The sequence below is a fragment of the Puma concolor genome, chromosome C1, assembly GCF_028749965.1.
Source record: "Puma concolor isolate L17-30 chromosome C1, mPumCon1.1.hap2, whole genome shotgun sequence".
Classification (NCBI taxonomy): Eukaryota; Metazoa; Chordata; class Mammalia; order Carnivora; family Felidae; genus Puma; species Puma concolor.
The window spans coordinates 35,265,987-35,292,375 of NC_141674.1; the positions used below are offsets into that span (position 1 = coordinate 35,265,987).

The window sequence follows — 26,389 nt, forward strand, 5'->3', positions numbered from 1 at the left end:
GAATGCCTAACATTTAGTAGATGCTCACTCAGCACTTACTGAATGATTCAAATCATGCTTTTAATACACAGTTGTATGTTCAGTGTCTATACCTGAAATTATTCATAATTTCCTAACTTGCTGTGACCTTGTCATACAACAGAGAAAATAGAGCAGCCGAAGTGATACCGTGTTTTAAATCAGTGACTTCACTCCTCCTCCCCAGTCCTCTAGTTATGGTGGATTTTGAAGGAAAACAAATCAACATAGCATCATTATGTTTTACAAAATCGACTACCACCTAATCTCACAGAAGCCTCAAACCCCTTTTTAAACCTTGAACTTTCAGAATAGACCAGTAGAACTAAGGATTTACAGGGGCACCTAGGTGGCTCAGTTGGTTCAGCGTCTGACTTTAGCTCGGGTCATAATCTCACGGTCCATGGATTTGAGCCCTGTGTCAGGCTCTGTGTTGACAGCTCAGAGCCTGGAGCCTGCTTTGGATTCTGTATCTCCCTCTCTTTCTGCCCCTCCCCTGCTCAACTCTCTCTCTCTCTCTCTCTCTCTCTCTCAAACATAAATAAACATAAAAATTTTTTTTAAAAAAACAAGGATTTGGGGCGCCTGGGTGGCGCAGTCAGTTAAGCGTCCGACTTCAGCCAGGTCACGATCTCGCGGTCCGTGAGTTCGAGCCCCGCGTCAGGCTCTGGGCTGATGGCTCAGAGCCTGGAGCCTGTTTCCGATTCTGTGTCTCCCTCTCTCTCTGCCCCTCCCCCGTTCATGCTCTGTCTCTCTCTGTCCCAAAAATAAATAAATGTTGAAAAAAAAAATTTAAAAAAAAAAAAACAAGAATTTATATATTATAATGACAAAATTATTAGTTGCCATTTATTGAGTCTTTTTATGCTCTAGCTATGTGATGTACAAATATTATCTCCTGTGAGCCTAACACCAAGCCTAACAGTGATTGTCATTACCTGAAAAGTTTGAGTAATTTACTAGTAAATGGCAGAGATAAGGTTTGCAAAGGGTCTATCTGGCCCAAAGCCCGTGTATCATCCACTCTACTTCACTGTCTCCCTCCCCAGTGAGAGGGCAGACCCACGATTCCACCTCCAACACCATCCAAGGAAATAATCCATAAATAGCCCCACTCCCTCCATCTGTCTACAGGCAGAGAGGCCTGACAGGAAAAACTCAGACTCTGAATTAGACTCCTAGGTTCAAATCCCAGTTCCATCAGTTACCTTTGGGACTTAGAGAAGTCATTAACCTGGCTGAGATTACATCCTCATGAAGTACATGGACATGTTATAATAGCAGCCCCCATGGGGTGTGGTGAGGATTCAGTATGACAACGCAAGCAAAGCAACACAGTGCCTGGCACACAATGAATGCTTAGTACTGGTTAGCACCTGCTGATATGGTGACAGACTTCTGGAACTAATTGCTGAAAATAAGGGATCAGAAATATGCATAATGAGTGACTGTGAAAGCAAGACTAGCCTGGGGCAGAGGAAAAAGAGGTGACAAAAGTTGGTGAGCCTAGCTAGTAACTGAGAAGAAGAGGGAGAAGGCAGTGAGGTAGGAAGGGGGGGCGGGGCTGGGGCTCCTGGGGAGCTGGGTGGGAGACAATGGAGGAATACAGAGACTACCCTGTGGGCTGATATCCTGGCCCCCAGCTGGAGTGGCAACAGGCAGGGGAGCCTGGCTCTAGAGCAAACACTGTTTTTGCAGCAAAGAGCCTTTTCTAATGAGCCAATCTGTCTCCACTTCTATTGGCATCCTGGGAACCAGGGTGCAGCAGAGATAATTTGCCTCACGCGCCCTCCGCCCCCCCCAACAAAGCACCATTACCTCCAACCCATTACATTAGCCTTTATCAGTCTTGGAAGCTCTCAGTCATCCTCCATGAGCTGCAATAATTTCAGCTAATTTCTTAAGTGTTCTAAGAGCCTGTGATGTGTTATGAGCCTAGTAATTGTTGACTGGTTTCTTTTCTGTTGTGGGTTGATTTCATACCTTGTATCTGAGCTGATGCGTGCTCTGGGTGCTTTATTACAATGAGGCTTTTTGCAAGGCTCACATTAAAAAATAACATTAAATACTGAGGTTGTTTTAAATCAGAGTTTAATTTTTCCACCATCTCCCGTTGTTCTTATTAGGAAGACACGCAATTCTTCATAAAGATAGTGACCTCCAGTGTAAAGCTCTGAGCAAGTACAAAATTGAGAATTAATGATGAAGCTGATTATTTTTAGAGAAGTCTAAAAACGAGGCACAAAGTAATGAACTGTGCAGAGACCCAAGGGTGCAATGGTCATAGCATAGAGAGGCTTGGAAAATTGACTATGCTTTCTCCATGCACCTTATATTCATCAGAGCCTCCTTGCTGTCTAGGGGGCCTGTCAGAGTCAAGGTTGCTGAACTACCGGTGAAAAGCTTCCTGGGGAACTGTGAACATGCCTGCCAGCATTCCCCCACCCCGTGTTTGTTTCCACTTCCCCTTCACCCTAGGGACCCTTCTCAGATAAAGGGTACAATTCAACTATTGGTCATCCTGGGCCATAGATGTAGGCCCAGGAATGGGCCATGATCATCATAGATGATGACCAGGAATCAGTCACAGGATCTGGTTTCTGTGTGAAAAACCATTCTTTAAATTCACTCTTTAACTTGTCATACAGCTATATGACTGGCTCGTGTTTAGATAAGCTTCTAAAGTCAATTGGCATCTTCTTGTCAGCTGTAAGCAGGTGAGTTCTATTCTAGAGAGATTCTGGGATCTCAGTTGTATGTTGGGCTCATGGTGGCCTTGGCATTCACACCACATGGGACCACCACATTTCACCATCTGGGTAGAAATGCAGATTTTCGGCCTGACTAGATTCAAGGGCTTAAAAAATGTCATCAGTACTTGGTCCCCGCCTCTCTTTTTCTCTATTTCTCAGCTCCGTTCTGAGCGCTATGGCTCTCAGAAACTCCAGACATGCATCCTTCTAGCTCAGTCCACCCAAAAGAGCACTTATCTTTCCCAGGGATTCCTAAGAAAGTCCCCAGTTTTGAACCTCCTTGAACCAACTGAGGTCACATGGCTGGTCCCAACCGATTACTGCAGTCAGAATGATGGTGTTCCCTGTCACCTGCTCATCCTGCCCAAACCACATGGCCCTTGAGTGGCAGAGGGGTGATTCCCCAAGGGTCATTGAGGTGCCATTTCAAGAAGAGAAACAGATGCTGAAAAACCAAACACAAGATATGTCCATTGTATTTAACTTTTTCATTTGCTGCTAGAAGGAAGAACTTCTAAATTATTGTGTCACTTTGCCCATGAGCACTTCCTAGATAGGAGGGCAAAGTATGTGAAGAAAGGCCCTTGAGATCCCTCAGAAAGGTGAGTGCCAAGGAACCTGACAGGTGTCTGATTTCTACTCTTGTATTTCTCTGGACAGTAATCAGTACCTTATAGAATTTCTCGAGGTTGGAGGCGTCCTAACACTCTTGGAAATACTTGGGCTGGAGAAGATCAAGGAGGAGGACAAGAAGGAATCCATCAGGCTACTTCAGGTCATTGCGAACTCTGGCAGGAAGTACAAGGAGCTCATTTGTGAAAGCTATGGTGGGTACTGTGTATAACAGGGTGGCGATTCCGTGTCTTCCCAGGGGCCTGGGCAAAATGGTGGCAGCACCCAGCACTGCTCTAGGAAAACGCATCATGGAACTGGTTGCACAGAAGCACTTTGTACAGTGGAGTCAATTAGCCCCTGTCCACGTCACTGCCAGAAGAGTCAGATTTATGATTTTCTTGATTTGTCGTTTGCTCAAATCTTTCCATGGTAGTTTTGGAAATACTTCTCCATTTTAAATATATCCTCTTTTATGCACCCATTCAACAAAGATTTATTGAGCCATTGCCTAAAATCCTTTGTGAAATTAAGTGAGTTATGAATAACTCTAGAAATAAAAAGGAAATAAAGTCATTGAATATGTGTGCTAAGTATACACACACACACACATATATACACTAAGGTGCTGGGAGTACAAAGATGAATAAAATACAGTCCTTGTCCTCAAAGAGCTTACAGTATAGTGAGAAGTGTAAATAACCCTGTAATTTCCGTATGTTCCATCAAGTGTCCTGATCAAGGTGGATAAAGATGATGCCATCCCCCCCACACCCCTTTTTCAAAGTATTTCCCTCACTGCACTTTTCATCATGGTTCTCCTCTATGTCTCCCCATGGCCTCTCTGAGCCTTAGTGTATTTATCCATAAAATGGGACTAACACCTCCCTCTCAGTATAGTGATTAAATGAGGCAGCATGTGTCAGAACATTTAGTAAACTGCTGAATGCTGCATATGTGTTCATTATCACATAGCAATCCCAAACACGTGTTTAATTGTGCATTTTGCAGAGCCATTTTCAACTTTACAACAGATTTTGACAAGCGGACATGCCCTGTGTTGAAACAAAATCCTCTAGCCACAGAGCCATGAGGCAAACAAGGCAGTGAGGCAACGCAAGAGCCTTGATTTTTGCTTCGCTTGAACAGGCTTGGTTAACACATTTCAGTCCTTACCCCGTATTATGTAATCTCAAGTGAGGCTCTTTCTCATAAATCCCTTCCAATTGGGCATTTCCTCTTTTCTTTGTTCAGGTGTAAGATCCATAGCAGAATTTTTGGCAAAGTCTAAATCAGAAGAGACCCAAGAAGAAGTGCAGATTCTATTGGATTCTTTGGTCCACGGTAATCCCAAGTACCAGAATCAAGTGTACAAAGGTCTAATAGCTTTGCTGCCTTGTGCATCCCCAAAAGCTCAGCAGCTCTCCCTGCAGACTCTCAGGACTGCACAGGTGAGGCAGCCCACATGCTCCTGTGGTTCCGATTCAACACACTAACCTGAAAATTACCTTCCACAGTTGCACTTCACTCAGGCATGAGAAACCGAGCTCAGCCTCCCACTGCACGTCTGCTGTTCAATCAGCGTTACTTCCAGAAGGCCAAGGCGGGACAAAGAGTTCATGTCTCCCAGCAGAGTGATTTGTCCTGTTTACTTAAGGATCAGAAAGATGTTGGCAGACTTAAAAGTGGTTGAGACAAGCAACAAGGATGATGAAAAGACGGTAGAAAAGCTTACAGGAGTCAATTTAGTAGGGAAGGCATCATGGGCACATTTGTTGACAGCACGGAAGTGAGAGGCCAGATCGCCAGGGCTTGGGAAAGCTCCTTTTCTCTTGGGGGCTCTACCTTCCTCTCAGTGCCCTTGAATGCTAGTGGAAGCAGATTTGGGACATGGTGGCCACATGAAGACACTGTGCTAATAAGGAGGGAAGAGAGGCTCCAAGATTGGTCTTGAGGTAAATTATTAAAAGCTCTCAAAACAGCTCCAGGCTCAGTGGAGGCAGGGAGACAAGAGGTCAAAGGAAGGGTAAGGTCTGAACTGTGGCAGTGGGAACAGAGAGGACAGGGTCAAACAGACATTTCTGAGGCAGAGTGAGTGGTAAGTGGGGCAGTAAAAGAAAAGCAGTCAAAAATGACATCCAGCTTTGGACTTAGCATCAGGCAGAGTTGGGTACCAGCAGGAGAGAGCAGGAAAAACCGATCTGATTTGGGAGGAGTTAGGTTTTGACTTGATGAGCCTCGGTGGCTCCCAAGTACCATTTAAGGAGCAGGCCCAGCCAGCTGCAGAAGATATAAATAGGCCAAAAAAAAAAAAAAAGATATAAATAGGTCATTTATGGAAAAAATACCAAATCCTGGGGGCATCTGGGTGGCACAGTGAGTTGAGCCACCGACTCTTGATCTCAGCTCAGGTCATTATCTTGAGTTTGAGCCCCAAGTTGGGCTGGGTGCTGATGGCACGGAGTCTGCTTGGGATTCTGTGTCCCCTACTCTCTGCCCCTCACCCTCTTGTTCTCTCTCTCTCTCTTTCAAAAATAAATAAAATTCAAAAACAATTTTTTTAAATACCAAATCCTGGGCATCCCTCCCATAGAATCTGACAGTTTTCAGGCAGCCTTTGGTAATGCTTTTTCTTGTTAAGCTCCCCAAGTAATTCTGACTCCTAGCTTAATTGAGGAATTACTGTTGAGGACATCTAGTAGAGAGGCCCACTGGGTTTCATGAGCAGAGAAGTGGTAACTAAAACAACAGAAGTGAATAAGATCAGCCGGGTAAAGTGAACCAAGTAAGGAGAAGGGACATTGCCAGCATTTAAGAGATGAGCGGAGGAGAAAGGTCCAACAAAAGAGCTGGATTATTATTATTATTATTTCCCGTTTTCATTTTTTAAGTGCCTCCTACCTGCCAGGCACTGTGGCAGGGGCTTACTTTAGTCTTTACAATAGCTTATGGAGGCAGACATTATTATCCCTATTTTAAAGATGATGTAACTGAGCCTTGAGGGGTGTTTGGTGACTTATTCAAGGCCACACACTAAGTAAGAGGTACGTACTAAGTGGGCATTTAAATCCAACTCTCTTGGGGCCCCTGGGTGGCTCAGTCGGCTGAGTGTCTAGCTCTTGATTTCAGCTCAGGTCATGATCTCACTGTTGTCAGTTTGGGGCCCACATCAGGCCCCATGTCAGGCTCTGCGCTGACAGAGTGGAGCTTGCTTAAGGTTCTCTCTCTTCCTCTCTCTCTGCCCTTCCCCTACTTACTCTCTCTCTCTCTCAAAATGAATAAATAACCTTTTTTTTTTTTTTAATTAAAAACCAAGTTGGGCACCTGGGAGGCTCAGTCTGTTAAGCGTGCAACTTCAGCTCAGGTCATGATCTCACAGCTTGTGAGTTCGAGCCCTGGTCAGGCTCTGTGCTGACAGCTCAGAGCCTGGAGCCTGCTTCTGATTCTGTGTCTCCCTCTCTCTCTGCCCCTCCCCCACTCATGCTCTGTCTCTCTGTCTCTTTGTCATAAATAAACATTAAAACATTATAAATAAATAAATAAATAAATAAATAAATAAAGCCAACTTTAACTCCACAGAGTTCTTAGTTTTTCTAAAACTTGTTTTAAATGTTTATTTATTGCGAGAGAGAAAGAGAAAGCACGAGCAGGGGAGAACAGAGAAAGGGGGAGAGAGAGAATCCCAAGCAGGCTCCATGCTGTCAGCGCAGAGTCCCACACAGGACTCCATCTCACAAACTGTGAGATCATGACCTGAGCCAAAATCAAGAGTCAGATCCTTAACTGATGGAACCACCCAGGCCCCCCTGAGAGTTCTTAGTCTTTCCATATACCACTCAACCTCTTTGGAAAAAACCAATGGAAGCCATAAAATGAAAACAGGGAAAAAATAGGACTGTGAAAATGCAGGGAAAAGAGTTTCAATAAGGAGAACATGACCAGCTGGGTCAAGTACAACAGAGAGATTAAATGTGGGTAGAACCGAAAGATGGTCCCCAGAAGAAAAGTTTGGATGAATCTTGGTCCCATGGCAGGAAAATTTAAATTGCAGCAGCCTGTCAAAGGGGGATGCATGGAGGATGAAGTAGTTTCCCCTGGGCTCCTGCAAAGCTTAGGTGTCAAGGGGGAAAAGAGCAGTAGCAAGAGAAGATTGAGCCAAAGGATAATTTTGTGCAATCTGGGTGAACTTGAGGGTGTTTCATGCTAATGGACAGGAAGTGATGCACAGATAAAGGTTGAAGAGGTAGAAAGGAGCAGTTCCCCTGTTGGATGAGGTTCATGAGGGAGAGAAGATATAGGATCCTGGATCAGTGCCACTCTCCCCAGCCTGTGCCCACCCTCCCCCCAGCAAGGGGGGAGGCTTGTCCCCACACCTCTAGCAGGTGGCCAGCTAACCCCAACTGAACACCTCCTGAGCTAGAGGGGTCAGTGGTCACCTCAGCAGACGCTTCAGTCTGATTCTTGGATGCCCATCTGTCCCTCCCCTGGAAAAGAAATGTACTTGATGGTGCAGGGGCCAAGGCCCACTGACTCACCACTCCCCTCCCTCTCCCCACTCAGCCAGGCTGCCTAGCTGTCTGGGAAGTCCGCTTTTCATTTCTTCCAGGTGTACTAGATCTAAAGAGTAACTAGTTTGTCCTGTTGTCTATCTTGTCAGTCGATCGTTGGGACCACACACCCCAGCATTGTGGACTGCGTGCTGAAGGTACTGCGCACGATGCACCTGGAAGTGCAGTATGAAGGTAGGGGAGGCGGCCGGGTCTGCTCCCACTCACAGATTATAGTCACCGTGAGAGCTAGACAGGTTTGCTCTTCAAATTTTCTTTTAATATTTATTCATTTTTGAGAGGTAGAGTGTGAGTGGGGGAGGGGCAGAGAGCGGAGACACAGAATCCGAAGCTGGCTCCAGGCTCCGAGCTGTCAGCACAGAGCCCAACGTGGATCATGACCTGACCTGAGCTGAAGTCGGACGCCCAACTGACTGAGCCACGCAGGCGCCCCCAGATAGATTCACTCTTGAGAGTTTTCTCTTAGTCATGGGGCACCTGGATAGTTCAGTCTGGTTAAGCATTTGCTCAGGTCATGATCTTACAGTTCTTGAGTTTGAGCCCCACATCGGGCTCTTTGCAATCAGCCTGTCAGTGCAGAGCCTGCTTTGGATCCTCTGTCCCCCTCTGTCTGCCCCTCCCCTGCTCTCACTCAAATACATACATACATACATACATACATACATACATACATACATAGAGTTTTCTCTTAGTCACAGGAACCATGTTAAGTATCCTGGGTAACCTCAGCAGATGGAAGATGCTGGTTCGATCTGATCATCCAGAAAATGACAGCCACTTTCTACACTTTGAATCAGCCACATGATGCTTTAACATTTGCTAGGACCTGCCTGGGTGAAGAGCTGGCTCTGGTTCTCAGTCTTATGTAGTACTTCCCCACTAAACAGAAGTCACCTGGGGGACTGTCCCTCTCCTAAGAAACTAAACTGGATGGTGGTAGTATTAAGTTTTCATGTATTCAGTACACCTATGTGCTAGCCACTTTCCATGCATCATTTCATTTAATTCTCAAAAGAACCACAAGAGTACAGAGCCTGGCACATATTAGGTTTCAAATGTTCAAATGAATAAATGGTGGAGGTAAGTATTTTTATGTTTTTCAAGCTAAAGCATCAAAGCACAGAGATATTAAGTATGCTTCCCAAGGTTATGCAACTAACTAGATTCAAACCAGATCTGACTGCAAAGTATGCTTTTTAATTTTTTTAAGGTTAATTTATTTTTGAGAGAGAAAGAGAGAGTGAGTGGGGGAGGGGCAGCTAGAGATGGAGACACAGAATCCAAAGCGGGTTCCAGGCTCTGAGCTGTCAGCACAGAGCCAGATGTGGGGCTCGAACCCATGGACCACAAGATCATGACCTGAGCCGACGTCAGACACTTAACTGACTGAGCCACCTAGGTGCCCCTAAAATGTATGCTTTTAACATGAGCCCATAGTAGGTGTTTACAGGATGTTGTTTCCTTCCCTGTTCCTAGAGTGGTTCAAAGAAAGAAAATTCTGTTTTCAACAGGAGGGATCAAAGAAGGGTTTGCTGAGAAGGTGGTATTTGAGCTGAGCCTTGGAGAATGGGAAGGATCTGGGAAGGTAGAAAGGAGAAGAGGAGGGCATTCTGGAAAGGGGAATGGTATAAAAGAAGTCCCAAATGTAGGGATATACAAGATGTATCTGAGGAGTGACAGATCATTTAGTGGAAGTTTGATAGAGGTCTCAGTCCAGAAAGATCTAGAAAGGTAGGCTAGGACCAGATTGACGAGCACCTTGAAAGCCAGATGGAAGAGTAGCAGGTACTCTCTCCAGTAGGCAGCACAGAGCCATTGAAAAGTGAGCCGTGAACAGGGGAGTGGCAGAGGGAAAGCACTGTCTCAGGAATGTTACCTGAGTGGTGGTGTGCTCAGTAGGTCAGAGCCACAGAAGGCTCTCGAGGCTTGAGGCCAGTTGGGAGGCCTTTCAGGTTGTTCAGATAACAAAGTAAGAATGTGCTGGTCTGGGGGTGCCTGGCTGGCTCAGTCAGTGGAGCATGTGACTCTTGATCTTGAGGTTGTGGGTTCAAGCCCCATGTTGGGTGTAGAGATTACTTTAAAAATTTTTTTAAATCTTTAAAAAAGTTTTAAAAAAATGTACTTGGTCTAGCCAAATATACAGGCCCTGGGAAGAGAGAATGGACAGGACTGGGAACTGCCTCAGTATGGAGAAGGGGGAATGAACAGGGCTGTGGAGGCCAGGACAGAGAGACCTATTAAGCAGGAAAGATCTGGACATCTGGACATATCAGGATTCGGCAGGTGGAGCCCCAGACCCAGGAAGTCTGGGAGGGACAGAAGGAGCAGGCGTGTACCAGGGTTCAACTATGCATGTGAGATCCTGCGGAAGACCAACAAAGGTCCAGACGCTGACTTCCAATATCATTTATTTTAGGAAGGCCGTGTTGAAACTAAATGTCAGTCAGTTTTTCCTTCAGCAGCATTGTCAATTTCATATTTGTTTGACCCCTGCAGGTGTGCCTGGGAAAATGGACCTTGTAAATTGAGAAGTAATGCTATGTTGAAATCCATTACCAGCTGGAGGAGAGTCTCCTAGCTTGGCAGGAGTTGCCAGTGAAGTGTGGGGTAGTGGAGGGAACCGAGTAAAGGTCAAACCCAGCAGCAGAGAGTTGTTTCTGCATTGGAGCAAGGGGGTAACCTGGCAGTTGAATCACGTTAGGAAGCATAATCAAGCAGCCCAAGGGGACTAGACTGGGTGGCACTGAGCCTCCCTCCCCGCCACCACCTTCACGTGACTCACGTGACCACTCCTACTCATCATCACTTCTTAGCTTAAGCATTTCTTTCCCAAGGCCTTACCTCACCTGCCTTCAGCGCCTGCCCAGATGTCAGCCCTCCTTCCTTTGTACCACCCTGCACCTCCTGCCCTCCAGTACACCCCTTCCCTAGAGCAGTCATCTCTAGAATGCACTGTGTACAGTTTCAGTGCACTTCTTACCACTTTTGTCGTTATCTCCTCAGTGCAGTCTCTGGCATAGGGTAGATCCTTGTTGCATGTCTGTTGAGGGAGGGAGGGAGGACTGTACATACACACTGAGGCAGAGGCAGGAGAAACATGAGATTTTCTCACTGCCTTTTTGGTTTGATGTCTGCTCCTGTGATAACAGTAAAACCGTGAGCCTCAAGATAATTTCAAATATGCCAAACTCATAACAGGTGCCCAAGATGTCTGTTGAATGAATGAATCATTCTTTTTACCAGGAACTTCAAAATAGTCTTGGTGGAACTGGGAACGTAGAGCATGTATATGCATGTATATGCGTTGTCCACAAGGGGGAGCTATGCCACGATCGGTGGAGTGGAAGTTCTGGAAGAGAACACAGTGTTAGCTCCCGCTGAGACTCCTCCAAAGGCAGGGGGAGGGAAGGTCTGACAGGTCTTAGATGTGGTCCTAACAGTGACAACTGGAGAGGATCAGAGATTAATTTCTCTGAGTTGGACAACACTAAATTACAAGACCAGGATGATGGCAACAGTCATGGTTAGAGAACCCAGTAACCAGGAGGTATAAGCGATATAGTTGAATGGACTAACCTTAAAAGGGCCAGAGTTCGTTTGTTTTTTAGAAACAAATATTAATTGAACATCCGTGGTGTGCCAGGTACTATGCCAAGTACTGGGGGTTGCTTGTGTTTGTATTGAGGAGAAAAGTTAATGGGTCATAGGGCATCTGGGTGGCTTAGTCAGGGGGGCGACTGAATGGCTCAGTTGGTTAAGTGTCCCACTCTTGATTTTGGCTCAGGTCATGATCTCTGGGTCGTGGGATCAAGCCCCATGTCGAGCTCTGTTCTGGCTGTGGAGACTGCTTAAGATCCTCCCTCTGCCCCTCCCTGACTCTCTCTCTCTCTCTCTCTCTGTCTCGGACTCTCTCTCTCCCTCTTTCTCTCTCTCTCTCTCTCTCTCTCTCCAAACAGACAAAACAAAAAACAAAAACAAAAAAACAAAAATGAGTGGTTCAGAAGGAAGGAGGAGGTTAAGGAGGATGTTCACTCTACCTTCCATGATGGGAGGGGTAGTTAACATCCTTCCCCTGAGAAGGCTACAAGGAAAGTGGAGTTCTCAGGGAGAGTCCAGTGAAAACAGGGTGGAGAGGCTTAGGAGACCTGGTGACTCTTTCCCCTTGTCAGTGGTGCAGGAGCCAGGTGAGAGCTTCACCTCTTTTTTCATTGAGAACTCCACCCCCACCACCTCCAAATCTGCCAGTCTGCCTGGCCCGTTACTCATTCTCTGTTCTCTTTCCCATTACTACCAAATGTCCCTGCTCCTACCACAGGCCAGCTCTTCTGCTTCTTCTTTTTTTTAAGTTTATTTTTTAAGTTTTTTTAAGTTTATTTTTACTTAAGTTTTTTTTTTAAGTTTAATTTTTTTAAGTTTATTTATTTACTTATTTGAGAGACAGACAGCACAAGCAGGGAAAGGGCAGAGAGAGAAGGAGAGAGAATCCCAAGCAGGCTCCACACTGTGGATCTCACCATAAGATCATGACCTGCGCTGAAACCAAGAGTTGGTCACTTAACCGACTGAGCCACCCAAGCATCCCATCTTCTGCTTCTGCTTATTCTCTGAAGCACATTCATAAAGCCTTCTCACAACAGCCTCTCTCTTTCTGTCTGGTGGATCATCTCCATTGACATGCAAATATGATCTGTATCCCCCATCTTTTTTTTTTTTAATGTTTATTTATTTATTTTGAGAGAGAGAGTACAAGTGGGGAAGGGAGAGAGAAATCCCAAGCAGGCTCCTTGTTGTCAGCGCAGAGAGCCTGATGTGGGGCTTGATCCCATGAACCGCACAATCATGACCCAAGCTGAAATCAAGAGTTGGACACTTAACCAGCTGAGCCGTTCAGGCACCCCCTGTATCTCTCATCTTTAAAAGAGAGCCCCTCCTTGGTAATCTATGGACTAAAAAGAGATTTAAAAGACTTGCCCCCCAAAATTAAATTAAATGATAGCATTTAAGGATGCATATCCCTCCTTGACCCCAAGTTCCCCTCCAGCTACCCATTTTTCCAGTGACCCAATTGGCCCAAAGCATCTGGCTTTCGTTGGGTTTCTGTGATACCACTTCTCATTGTTCTCCTGCCAGCTGGGTCTGCCATGTTTGCTCTGCTTGCTTTTCTACTTTCTCCTAATTTCTCTACCACTCTGTTAGGTCAGCCTACTTCTCATCTCTTTACCAACACCTCCTGCTCGTGTGATTTTGTGTAGTCCCCTGGCTTTACACACCACAAATATGTTATACATGCAGATACCAGACTATATCTTTGGCCTGATCTCTCCCCTGAAACCTCCCCAGACATCTGAAATTTATATCCAAAACAGAACGCTTGATTTTCTTCCCAAATCCTTTTCTTTCTCCTATTTTCAATAAAAGGTGCCACTACCAACCCAACTGTTCAGGTAAAGAGTGTAAGACCAGTACCATGATCTGCACTTTCTCTCACCTCCCACCCCATCCCAACCTTACCAAGTTCTTTCTGGCTCTCTCCCTACTTACCCTCTTTGTCCGCCCCAACCCCACCCCGTGATCGCCCAAGGCTAACCCACCATCCTGTTTGCTAACGTCTGCTTCCATTCCGGCCTCCTGTAACCCATCCTCCCAGTGCAGCCAGAACAATCATTTCAAAATACCTTCCCACTGCACCTACACTAAAATCTACACACCTGTCATGGCCAGCAAAGCTTCTGGAAGGCTCTTCCCCCAGACCTTGGATTGATGGACAGCTTCTCAAACTTCAGCTCAGATGTCACCTCTGCCCACTCTCTCTAAAGTTTCCCCATTCCCTCCTGCCACCCACGTCAGGCTCTCTCCATCATAGCACATCATTGCACTTATCTCCTTTAGAAATCACCTTGTTTGTTTGTTTGTTTGTTTACATGTTTAATGTCTGTGCTCTGTAAGAAAATCAGCTCCAAAAGAGCTGAGAGTTCCTCTTCTTTGTTTACCATTGTATCCCTAGGGCCTGAACAGTACTGGCAAAAGTAGACTCTTAAATATTTGTTGAATGAATGAATGGAGACGGGGTGAATCGTGTATACCTTAATTTATACTGAACAGGCATCACATTGGAAATAGAATGAAATACCTAGTTTTTTCAGCCCAGGTGGCTAAGTGGAGGCTGTGTGTAGTAAATTACCCTTTATTTCCTGAGAGTTCCTAGGGCCAAGGAAGAAGGTTTGGAGAGGGAGAAAAAAGAAGTGGTACTTGGAGGAAGGTAGGAGATAGTAAGGCCACAGGAGCAGGGCGTGGATGCCCTGGTTACCTGTTGCTTGTAACAAACCACCCCAAATTTCATGTCACAAAACTATCACTGTTTTACTCCCACACTACATAAATCAAAGATTACAACAGGACACAGCAGACATGGATTATCTCTGCTCCGTGTTATCTGGGGCCTCACCTGGAAGACAGCTGGGGGCCACAGCTGGAACTAAAGCCTGGCGCGGATTAGTATTACTGATTTCTCCTTTTCTCTCAGGGTCTAGTATGGTTCCACAATGGCACCTTTTTCTCCCAAAAGAGTGCCAGAGGAAATGTGTGCATCAAAGAATGGTTTCCTAGTCCTCACTGCAGGGGATTCTGGTTGTCCATTCTTGTCTGTTCTTCACTTTGAAGTGGAAATAACCATGGCAAGGGTACTGGTGACCACTAATTTCTGAAGGTTTTTTTTTCCTAGAATTAAGATTTTAGAATTTCTTTTAATGATGATCCCATTTAACATTAGAGAGCCAAAATTAAAATTAAGGGAGGCCTTCTTCAAAGTGGTCCTGCCTGGAATTTATCTCCATTTATGACTTCTGTGAAGTGAAAAATGGCAGTTTCCTCCCAGGGAGGATTGCTATTCCAGGAATTGGTGGCAGGCAGGGACTTAATCATGACGAGCAGTCTAAAGCCACAGAAGTACTCTCTCACTGGCCTCTCTTCCTAGAGCAGAGAAATTTCAAAGTCATAGAAAGTTTTGCAGAAGAATAAATTAATGAGTTCTGTTGGGAATTTGAAATATATGTATGTGTAAATATATTAGCATCTTTTACAAATAAATTATTACCTTAGGAACATCACTACGTATGACTTAATTAGAAGCAGACCATTCATTGTAAATTCATTTGCCAAATATATGCTGGCCAAAAATCAATTGGCCAAATGACCAATTTGCTGAGTGCCCAGTTCACCAAATTCCCAATTTACTGACATGTTTCCTTTAAATATTTGTGAAGTTTAGAGCATTGGTTGTATTAATGGGACCTAAGAGAGCTGAGAGAGGCCGGAACTTCAGAGTTCTCAGAGATTTTACACTCTCTCTGTCCCTCAGTTCCCCCATCTGCCCTTTGTTGGTCCTTGGTCTCCCTTTCTTTGTCCCACCTCTCCCCATCCTCTCTTCTCAAGGGTGGGCAGTGTAGGCTATGCAGTATGGTGACCTCCAGCAGGCTCCTCCACCGGGTCCCCCTTCCCTGCCCCCGCTCCCTGCCACTGCAGCTACAGAGCTTGGGCAGAGACAAATGAGAATTCCATAAAATGCCACTATGAAGACAAAATGAAAGCCATTATATTCACACTTTGCAGAAATCTATGAAAACTGCTAAATCCATCCATCTCTATCCATTACCCATTGCTATATAACAAATTATCTCAAAACTTAGTGGCTAAAAAATAAACATTTATTAAAAAAAATAATAATAATAAAAAATAAAAAAAATAAATAAATAAATAAATAAACATTTATTATCTCACACAGTTTTTGTGGGTCAGGAATCTGGGAACAGCTTAACTGAGTGGTTTTGGCTCCAGGTATCTCATGAGGTTGCAGTCAAGCAGTTAGCTGGAACCATGGTCATCCAAAGGCGCCACGGGGCCTAGAGGACCCCCTTCCGTCATGGCTCACTCACAGACCTGGCAAGTTAAAGCTGGTTGTTGACAGGAAGCCTCAAGTCTTCGCCATGTGGGCCTCTCCATTGAGCTGCTTTAATGTCCTCACAGCATGGCAGCTGGCTTCTTCCAGAGTGAGTGATCTGAGGGAGTGCAAGGAGGAGGCCCCACTACCTTTTATAATCTAACCTCAGAAGTCGTACACCGTCCCTTCTGTTTCACCCTGTTCACTAGAAGCTGGGGAGGAGAAATGGGCTCCACCCCTTGAGAGGAAACATACTAAAACTTTTGTGGACATATTTTAAAACCACTATACCATCTCATAAAAATTGCTGAAAAACAAACACAGGCATAAGAAACAAGTTCATGGTAAAATGGAAATGTTTGTGAATTTGGAAAAATGGTTACTTGGGGAATAACATTTTTGCCTAATTGACCTAGAACCTAGGATTAATTTGACTTTCTAATAAATGATCATATTTCATGTAGTGAAGTTTAAAGTGTAGCTTATCAGCCACAAAATACAAAAGCAGGGTTAATGGCTGAGCAAACTGTACTGCACTAACAAAGTAGAATCTTCTAGAAATGTAGTTCAGAGAAACAGTGCCTAAGTGAAAGGACAGACATAGACAAGTCTTTGAATCTCTTTCCCTGCCCCTCAGAGACCTGGAGAAAGACTGGCAGTGGACAAGAACTTCATTGTTAATTTTTCTTAGGTTTTGTGAAGTTACAAAGATTCCTAATACTAAGGAGAATGGTTTATTTAGAAATCAATCACAGGGGCACTTGGGTGGCTCAGTCAGTTGAGTGACTGACTTTGGCTGAGGTCATGATCTCACGGTTTGTGAGTTCAGGCCCTGCACCAGACTCTGTGCTGACAGCTCGGAGCCTGGAGCCCGTTTTGGATTCTGTGTCTCCCTCTTCTCTCTCTCTGCCCCTCCCCTGCTCACGCTCTGTCTCTCTTTCCTTCAAAAATAAATAAACATTAAAAAAAAATTTTTTTTTAAGAAAGAAATCAATCACAGATTTGGTTTAATTCGTTTTTCTTCATTAAGACATTTTTTTAAATGTTTATTTATTTGAGGTGGGGTGGGGAGGAGCATAGAGGGAGAGAGAGAATCCCAAGCAAGTTTCACAATCAGCATGGGGCCTGATGCAGGGCTTGATCTCATGACCATGAGATCATGACCTAAGCTGAAATCAAGAGTCAGACGCTTAACATACTGAGCCACCCAGGTGTCCCCATAAAGGCATTTTTAAAATTGAGGTAAGATTCCCATAACATAAAAGTAACCAATTTAAAATGAACAATTCAGGAGTCTTTAGTATATTCACATTGTCGTGTGACCACCACTTCTATTTAGCTCTGAGACATTTTCATCCCCCCAAAAGGACACTCTGTACCATTAGGTATTTGCTCCCCATTCCTTCCCCTCAGCCCCTGGAAACCACCACTCTTCATTCTGTCTCCATGGATTTGCCTGTTCTAGATATTTCTTATAAACAGAATCATGTAACATGGGACTTTTTGCATCTGGCTACTTTCACTTAGCATAATGTTTTCAAGACTCATCTATGTGGAAACATGTATCAGTACTTCATTCTTTCTTATGGCTGAATGATATTCCATTGTGTCTATATACCACAGTTTGTCTATCCAGTCATCCACTGATGGACATCTGGGCTGTCTCCCCCTTTTGGCTATTGTGAATACTGCTGCCATGAACATGCATGTACATGTACATTTTTGGTGCCTGTTTTCAATTCTTTGGGGTGTATATCTGGTAGAATTGCTAAGTCATATGGTAATTCTGTTTAACCTTTTAAGAAACTGTCAAACTTGGGGCGCCTGGGTGGCTCAGTCGGTTGGGCGTCCGACTTCAGCTCAGGTCACGATCTCGCGGTCCGTGAGTTCGAGCCCCGCGTCGGGCTCTGGGCTGATGGCTCAGAGCCTGGAGCCTGTTTCCGATTCTGTGTCTCCCTCTCTCTCTGTCCCTCCCCCGTTCATGCTCTGTCTCTCTCTGTCCCAAAAATAAATAAACGTTGAAAAAAAATTAAAAAAAAAAAAAAACTGTCAAACTGTTCTCCACAGCAGCTAGACCAGTTTACATTCCCACCATCAACGTATGAAGGTTCCAATTTCTCCACATCTTTGCCAACACTTGTCATTTTCCTTTTTTTTTTTTTTTTTTAATAGTCAACCTAGTGCATGTGGAGTGGTTTGGGTTTGTGGTTTGGGTTTGCAGTTTCCTAATGACTAAAGATATTGAACATCTTTTCAAGTGCCTGTTGGCCATTTATATTTCTTCCTTGGAGAAATATCTACTCAAGTCTTTTGCCTATTTTTAAAATCGGGTTGTTTGTCTTTTTGCTGTTGAGTTGTAAGAGTTCTTTATATATTCTGGATACTAGAATGGTTTCTCCCACTAGAATGGCTGTCTTTTCATTTTTTTGATAGTGTCCTTTATTGATTCACTTTTATTTTATTTTATTTTATTTTATTTTATTTTATTTTAGAGATGGGAATGAGGGAGAAAGGGGCAGAGAGAGAGAGAGAGAGAGAGAGAGGGAGAATCTCAAGCAGGCTCCATGCTCAGTGCAGATCCCAACACGGGGCTCGATACCAGGACCCTGGGATCATGACCTGAGCCAAAATCAAGAGGTGTATGCTCAATCAACTGAGCCACCCAGTCACCCCTTATTGGTTTACTTTTAAATGATTTAAGTTTTTTGTTCAATCATTTACTTATTCAAAAGAGCAGGCACTAGGCTGGGTACTGAGTGTTTAGTGACCAACGAAACAAAGTCCCCGCCCTGGTAGAGCTCTGATACAAGAGTAATAACAACAATAATAGTAACTAGTAATTGCTACCAGGGACTGGTGAGGACTGTGTGCCAGGCACTGTTTTAAGCTCTTCAATCAAGTCACACAGTCCTCAGAACAATTCTGAGAAGTAGGTACTATTATCGTCCCCCGTTTACATGAAGAAACTGAGGCACAGAGCAACTGAATAACCCACCCAAAGTCTCAGAGATAATAAGTGGGAAAGTTGTGGGTCACACCCAGGCAGAATGACGCCTGAGCCCAAATCCTCACCACCACACTATCCTGTCCTTCCAGTGTTATGAAAAAAGACTTGTAAAATTTTTACCACTTTGAGAAATAGTCAAAAACCTGAGGACAGACAATATTATTACTACCATAAAACATAATTATGTTTTCTTAGCTTCATGCCCTTCACAGGGTCATGCAAATACTATAAGGTCTCATTTTTAAAACTACACTTTTTGCCCCATAGAACCTTGTGTCCTTGCTCTCCTTTTCTGAGCTAACCCACAGTAGCAGGAGTTTCAGCCTTTCCTGCTGTGTAAGAGGCCACCCGTCCTGTGCAGCTTCACTGAACAGTCACAAGGCTCTGACACTAATGGATAGTTTACCATAAAAATCTGCTGAATATTCTTAAAAGATGCATTATTTCCCCAAAATTATATGAGCACTTCAACTGCCACACTTTATTCAGTGTTCCTAAGTTTTATTATATAGTTTCCCATAGTTTGTTGTTGTTGTTGTTGTTTTTAATAAGTTCTTGGGAAAACTTGTTTCTACTTGCCCGATTTGCCTAGCCCTCAAAGCCTCTGTGTCTGCCCTGGCCTGGCACTGTCTCCCCTTGTGCACCTCGGGCAGTGGTGCTCCACTCGGGTGTCAGGGCCAGTTCAAAGCACCAGCGCATGGGCTGGTTGGACTTGGTGAGCCTTGCCCAGAATAGCAGATGCCTAAAGAAGACACACTACAGGGGCGCCTGGGTGGCACAGTCGGTTAAGCGTCCGACTTCAGCCAGGTCACGATCTCGCGGTCCATGAGTTCGAGCCCCGCGTCAGGCTCTGGGCTGATGGCTCAGAGCCTGGAGCCTGTTTCCGATTCTGTGTCTCCCTCTCTCTCTGCCCCTCCCCCGTTCATGCTCTGTCTCTCTCTGTCCCAAAAAATAAATAAACGTTGAAAAAAAAAAAAAAAGACACACTACAGTAATTCTTAATTTGGCAGTACATACACCACCAGAGTACATGACATTAACTGCTTTCTCGCCTGACTTTTTCATTTTTTTAATGTTTATTTTTGAGAGAGAGCGTACGTACGCAGTGGGCTGGGGGTGGCGGAGAGAGGGAAAAAGAGAGAATCCCAAGCAGGCCGCACTGGCAGCACAGAGCCTGACGAGGGTCTCAATCCCACAAACTGCCAGATCATGACCTGACCCGAAACCAGAGTCCCGTAGTCAGTCTCTCAACCGACTGAGCCACCCAGGTGCCCTCGCCTGAGTTTTTTAGGAGAAAATAGTGTGTAAAATATGTTTTCTGTGTTTCAACAATGGGTTTTGAACAAGATGTGGTGAAAGAGGTGGTGAGATGTATAGGAGTAAGAGATAGAATGCGGTTGGTCAGGAAGATGCCTGACACTGGCTTCTTATGAGTTATAAGTTCCTCACAACAGCAACTTGCCGAATGTATTCACACTTACTTGCTGGGAAATAAAGCCTACTTGTGTTCGGACGCCCACTGAAGCACACTTCTCATATGTGGCCAGTAGGTGGCAGTCTCGTATGAAAGTGAAAACAAAGAACTGAGACCTGGGTTTCCCAGGGCTCTAGGAGCAAAGAATTGTAAAACAAACTTCCTCAGTGCTGAGTGCCTTAGAAATAGTTGCGCACCATCTCCACAGCTCCCAGGTGCAATGCCATTCATTTCTAAGGTTCCGTCTGCCCAAAGAATACTGAGCCCACTGCTACAACCTTGTCTCCTACTCATTGTGACTTCCAGGGCAAGTCATTTTGTTCCGGCTTCCTTCAGCTATCAGACAGGTGATCCAGGAACTTTCTTCCTGGGCTGACAGGCTGTGGGTTCTGTGGTTCTTCCTTGGATTGGAGGAATCCCTCCTTTTGCACTGAAGTCTCCTTTGAGTGTCAGTGGGCCGGCCCTTGCATCTGTTTTGTTTCCTGCTGTTCCAGTCAGCACTAGCACTGTAGCTGACGTGTACCCAACCGGTTTGTCAAATGAAAGCTTGGGCCCTGCAGAGCTGCTTCTCAGCCTCACTGGGCATGACTTCTCAATGGCTCCTGATCACCACTCTCCTCCCGGAAAACTCTGATCTCTTCCTTCCCTGACACCCGCCCTCCCAACACTCTCCTGGTTCCCTCCTATCTTTCTGGGACTGCTGCTCAGTCCTTCCTTTGCATATTCCTATCCCTCCACCAGTCCCTTAGGTGCAACTTCCCTTCTATTTCTCTCAGGATTCAGTCAGTCCCAGGTCCCCTGCTCTTCTCTTTCTGTCTGCGGTACCTCATCTACTCCCACAGTTTTAATTACTGCCTATAATGATAGACACACTAATGGCTAGCCTTTATAAGGTATTTACTCCATGTTAGGTACTGCTCCAGCTCTCTACTCATTAATCCTCACAACAAGCTGATGAGGTAGGCACAATTATTATTCCCATTTTGTGGCAGACGGGCAGAGCAGTTGAGTGACCTCTCTCCAGCTCACACTGCTCTCCTGAGCTCCACCCCATTGTTCCCATTTGCCTTCTGAACATCTCCCCTTGGATGTCACTGACCAAGTTCAGAATTGGACTCCTGAGATTCCAGCTCCAAGGCCTCAATCTCAGTGAAAAGCACCCAAGGCTGGAAATGTAGGTCATCAACATTTCTTCCTGCTTCCCACCTGTAACCAACTTCTAACAAGACCAGTCAACTCTTAACTCCTTAATATTGTTCAAATCTCCCTCTTCTTCGTTCTGTCTCCACTGGTGTAACTCATATCTTTATATGTCTCACCTCTAAACCAATCTCCATCTTTCCAGCACAGTGTCTACACAGTCTTTTCTCCTAGTCCTCCACCGAGCCAAGGTAGCGGAGCTTAGTGGTGAAGAATATGAGCTTTGGAATCCGAAAGACTCATCTGCTACTTATTAGCTGTTGGGCCTTGGGCAAGCTACTCAATCTTTTTAAGTCAGTTTCCTCTGACACGAAAGACAAGAAAATACCTGTCCTATAGGGCGGTTGGCCCATGCAAAGCCCTCGGAATCCAGCCTGCTTCCTCAGGCTTAGCTCTCACTCCATGGGCCGTCATTTCATGTCAGGCAGACCTCCCTGCTTGCCCGGCCACAATAGGGGCATGTGCTTTGCCACGTTCATAATTCTAGTCCCTCCCTTCACCCCAAGACTTTGTCAGCTCACATGTCACCTTCTCCAAGAAAGCCTTTTCCCGATTCTCTAGCCCCCAGTTCCTCAACATACCCTCACACCAACCTGGCTTCCTTTGTGTTCCCATGGCTCTTATAAAACTACATCATAGGGGCGCCTGGGTGGCTCAGTGGGTTAAACATCCGACTTCAGCTCAGGTCATGATCTCACGGTTCGTGAGTTCAAGTCCCACGTTAGGCTCTATGCTGACAGCTCAGAGCCTGGAACCTGCTTCATATTCTTTCTCTACCCCTCCCCTGCTCATGCTCTCTCTCTCTCTCTCTCTCATAAATAAATAAACATTAAAATTTTTTTTTTAAAAACTACATCATACATGCCAGTTTCCTTACTGGTATCCCCCCCCCGCCCCCCCAACCTTAGACTGTGTCATCTCTGAGGGCAAGGATGCTGTCTTAGTCCTCCTCTTAGCCCTAGCACAGGGGGGCTGGCACACAGAAGATGCTCAATGAATATTTTGTTAGATGAATGAATGAATCAATAAATCAGTGACTGAGCCAATTTAGGACAGTTGAATGTTGTCAGAACCACAGGCTTCAGGAAAAGCTGCCAAAGACAGTAATCCCCTGTTGCCCTTTGCTTTCTGAATGACTCTGCCATGCTTAGGAACTAGCCCCATGTGTAAAGAATTGTAACTGGCTGTGGTTCTTGTGAAGACATTTGGGCAGAGACTGGCGCTTTTGCTTTAGGTGTAAACATTGACAGCTGTGAATTTTAAAACTCAATCAAAAATGATTCAGGGAATAAATCTTCCTTTTTCCAAAAGAGTTCCAAGTATTGCAGATATACTGGCAATGAAGGATTCAGAATTCAGGGTAAAGTGAATAGGCAGAACCAGATATTTATCTCCTGGAGCACTTGGTCCTGCGTGGGCAGAAACATTTCATAAAAATATGTTCATCCATTCATTGCCACCCTGAATGTTCGCCAAGTCATTTCTTGCTGCACGTAGAACTCTCTCAGACACAGGCAAGTGTTCTGCCCAAGTGTCCTGGCACTAAGGTGCTGCCCACATGGGCCTGGAAAGAGCACAGCTACTAAGGCAAGGTGTGCTGCGGCTGACAGAGCCCAGCAGAGTCAGGTATGGGGGGAACCAACCATGCAGATCCCAAACCCCACTGATTCAAAAAGAAGGAAGACAGTTTCAGGACCAAACCCTAAGAGAACAAGTAAAAACTACTTGGGGGGTGGTGTGTTCAGGCACTAGCCAAGCAGCCTGAGGCATCCCAGGCTACATTTTTTGTCCAAGTGGGAGAGTGGGGTGGGGGAAGCCACGGAGGGTCAGTGCGCTGGTCCCTCTCCCTCTATAGTGTTGCTGTCTCTGTGATTTTGAATTAGAACCATATCTGAGTACCAGAGGCTAGAGTAGGGGCCCATGGGATTGTGAGGGCTACCCTGGAAGACCTGGAGGAAAGAGAAAGCCCAGAAGCAAGCAGAAGCTAGACAGTCCTTGGAAGTGTTTCTGAATGAAGCAGCTATTTCTGAGTCAGGTTGGTCCAGAGAGAAGGGGCTACTGCAGAAGGTCTGTCCTCAGAATGCTTTGCACTAGAAGGGGTAGCAGGGATGTTCTTAAGAGGTCTTCTGCTAGCGAGTGAATCGTTGGTTCTGTGATTGGGAAAAACAGGCCAAGACAACACTGGCTTTGCGTGGGGCTTCAGGACTGGGCCTCTGTGTGCCCCACGGCTCTGCAATGTAAATGGATGGGAGGCCCCCCAGGATCTGAGATGAGGGCAGCGTGGGAGATGCCTTACTGGTGCCTTTCTTTAGATTAACCCACCAGCCAAAACTGGTTCTCCTTCCTGCCCAAGGACACTCTGAGGCCTGGAGTGCAGGGGTCAGCCCCCTCCTTCTTGGGGTACTGGCAGCTGAAAATGCTCAGCACCAGGCAGGAGAGTAGAGTGTGTGGCATATGAAACACAGCATGGGACTGCTGGCTGCCTCCCCAGCCTCTGCTTCTGGGTAAATAGGCCACTCTGCTGTTGGTGACTCCCTGACAGTTTTCTGACAAGATTATAAATCACCAGCACATGCTCATGGTTAGGCAACATATGTTTGGAGTTAAGCAAATAAAGCTTCCAAGAGCTGCAAGCAGCCTGTGTAGACACCCACTCTGTGTGCTCTGCAGATCCATGCAGTCCCTGTCCCTGGCTACTTCACCCGCTGCCCCTCGTCCCCCACTATGTGGGAGGGGCCGCAATCCCTTCACCTTTCCATACACCTGTCTCGTATGAAGTGAGTGTTCATGGCATGTGTGGCCCAGTTCTGGGCTCACCAGCAAGTATAAAGTCCTGGCTTCAAAGAGCTCTCTCGGTTGGCCATGGGGGTAGAGGGATGGCGCCGTGGTGGATGGCTCCATGGCTCTCCAGCCTACGAAGAAGCAGAGCCAAGAACACTTCCATGTCTCAGGGTGGACAAGGGCCATAGTGACCAGTGCAGAGCCTCCTCTGAGGCCATCTCCCACCAGGTAATGGCAGTTTCCCAGCACAGTCCTAGGCTGCCATTACCTGAGTGGTCATTAGGCCATAGGAATGCAGGATCCAGTCAATTCTTTTCAACATTCACGGACTGGATGGGTTTGAGGTTCTGGGTAGGCAGAGATGCCTCAGATATGTTCACTGGAGTTCACAGTAGTGGAAAGACTGTTACTGGATGACGCCAGTATTCCACAGTGAGAAAATGGTGCTGTAGGACCAGAGACGCAGGACATCTACTCCTGAGTGGTCCAGGGTGGAGGCAGGGGGAGAACAGGCCAGAGAAAGATACTTGAAAGCCAATTTCTGAGGTGAGTCTGGAAGAATAAGTAGCAGTAGTCAGATGAAGAAGACTCTTTTTTTCTGATAATTGTAGGCTAGGAAATGTGGATCAATTCCCCTTCTGGGGGGATTGATGTTGAGTTGTTTTTACTACAACACTTCTGATACCAAATGGGGGGAGGGGAGTTTCCACATTAAGCAATTCTCCTGTCCTCTGCAGACATCAATTGGGTACCCTACATTTCAATTCAATTCCATTCTGACACTAACTATCTGGAGTTAGCTTCAGACTCCCCAGGTTTAAGGGCTCAGCCCCATAAGATTGCCCTCACTTCAAATGCCAGTCACAAGTATTAGGTCCCCAGGTTATCCATACTTCTGTCCAACTTGGCTATAAAGCCAGGGGGCTCCCACACCCTTCCTCCTTTGCAGGTTCAATCATTTGCTGGAACAATTCACAAAACTCAGGAAAGCATTTTGCTTACTATTAGCAGTCTATTATATTCTTTTTTCTTTTTTTTTCTTTTTTTTTTTTTTTTTTTGAGAGAGAGAGAGAGAGCATGCATGCAAATGGGGTAGCAGCAGAGGGAGAGGGAGAGAGAGAATCTTAAGCAAGCTGCATGCCCAGTGCAGAACCTGATGCAGGGCTCGACACGGGGCTCAAGGCAGGGCTCCATCTCGTGACCATGAAATCATGACCTGAGCCGAAATTAAGAGTTGGACGCCCAACCAACTGAGCCACCCAGGCACCCCAGTAGTGTATTATAAAAGATACAATTCAGGAACAGGAGAATGGAAGAGAGGTATAGGACAAAGTATGGGTTGGGGGACTGCTCCGGTTACACACCCCCACACACCTCAATGCATTCACCAATTCAGAAGTTCTCTGAACCTATCACTTAGGGTTCTTATGGGAGTTTCATTACATAGGCACGGTTACTAGATTGGTTCTTGGTGATTAACTCACTTTCCAGGCCCTCTCCCCTCCCCAGAGGTCAGGGGATTGAGCTGAAAATTCCAATCTTGTAGTCATGCCTTGGCCTTTCTACTGATCAGCCCCCATCCTGATGCCATCTAGAGGCTCTCAGTCACCAATTATTTCATTTAACACATAAAGTACACTCTGGAGATTCCAAGGATTTTACAAGCTATGGGCTAGTAACCAGGGGCAAAAATCAAATATCTATTTCCCATCATACCGTAAATATCAAAAGGAAAAAAAATTGTAATCTTCTTAATAACAATGAAGAGCAGGGAGCCTGGTTGGCTCAGTCAGTAGAGCATGTGACTCTTGATCTCAGGGTTGTAAGTTCAAGTCCCACATTGGGCATGGAGTCTACTCAAAAAAACCAAACAACAATGAAGAGCAGTACAATGAGCAATTACCAGACCAAAACCTAGGGGAAGGTGAGAACCCAGAAAGATAAGACCAGCAATCAAAACTGAGGCCATTTTCTGATCCTGAAGAAACTAAGCAATATCAGATGGCAAGAGAGAGAAAAGGCACTCAAGGCCTTCCCCCA

General features: G+C 45.5%; 1 protein-coding gene across 3 annotated transcripts in view; it reads left to right on the plus strand.

The window, feature by feature from the left end:
* Positions 1-26,389, plus strand: part of ARMH1 (armadillo like helical domain containing 1) — a 38,079-nt gene that overhangs the window by 4,194 nt on the left and 7,496 nt on the right. For 2 of the 3 annotated variants that reach the window (XM_086716776.1, XM_086716777.1), the window contains exons 3-5: positions 3,432-3,598; positions 4,638-4,834; positions 8,041-8,125. In XM_086716776.1, the coding sequence (XP_086572902.1) occupies positions 3,432-3,598; positions 4,638-4,834; positions 8,041-8,125 (449 nt within the window). Of the gene's footprint in view, positions 1-2,666; positions 2,736-3,431; positions 3,599-4,637; positions 4,835-8,040; positions 8,126-26,389 lie in introns of all 3 variants that reach the window. The other variant, XM_025912464.2, reaches the window with a different exon arrangement.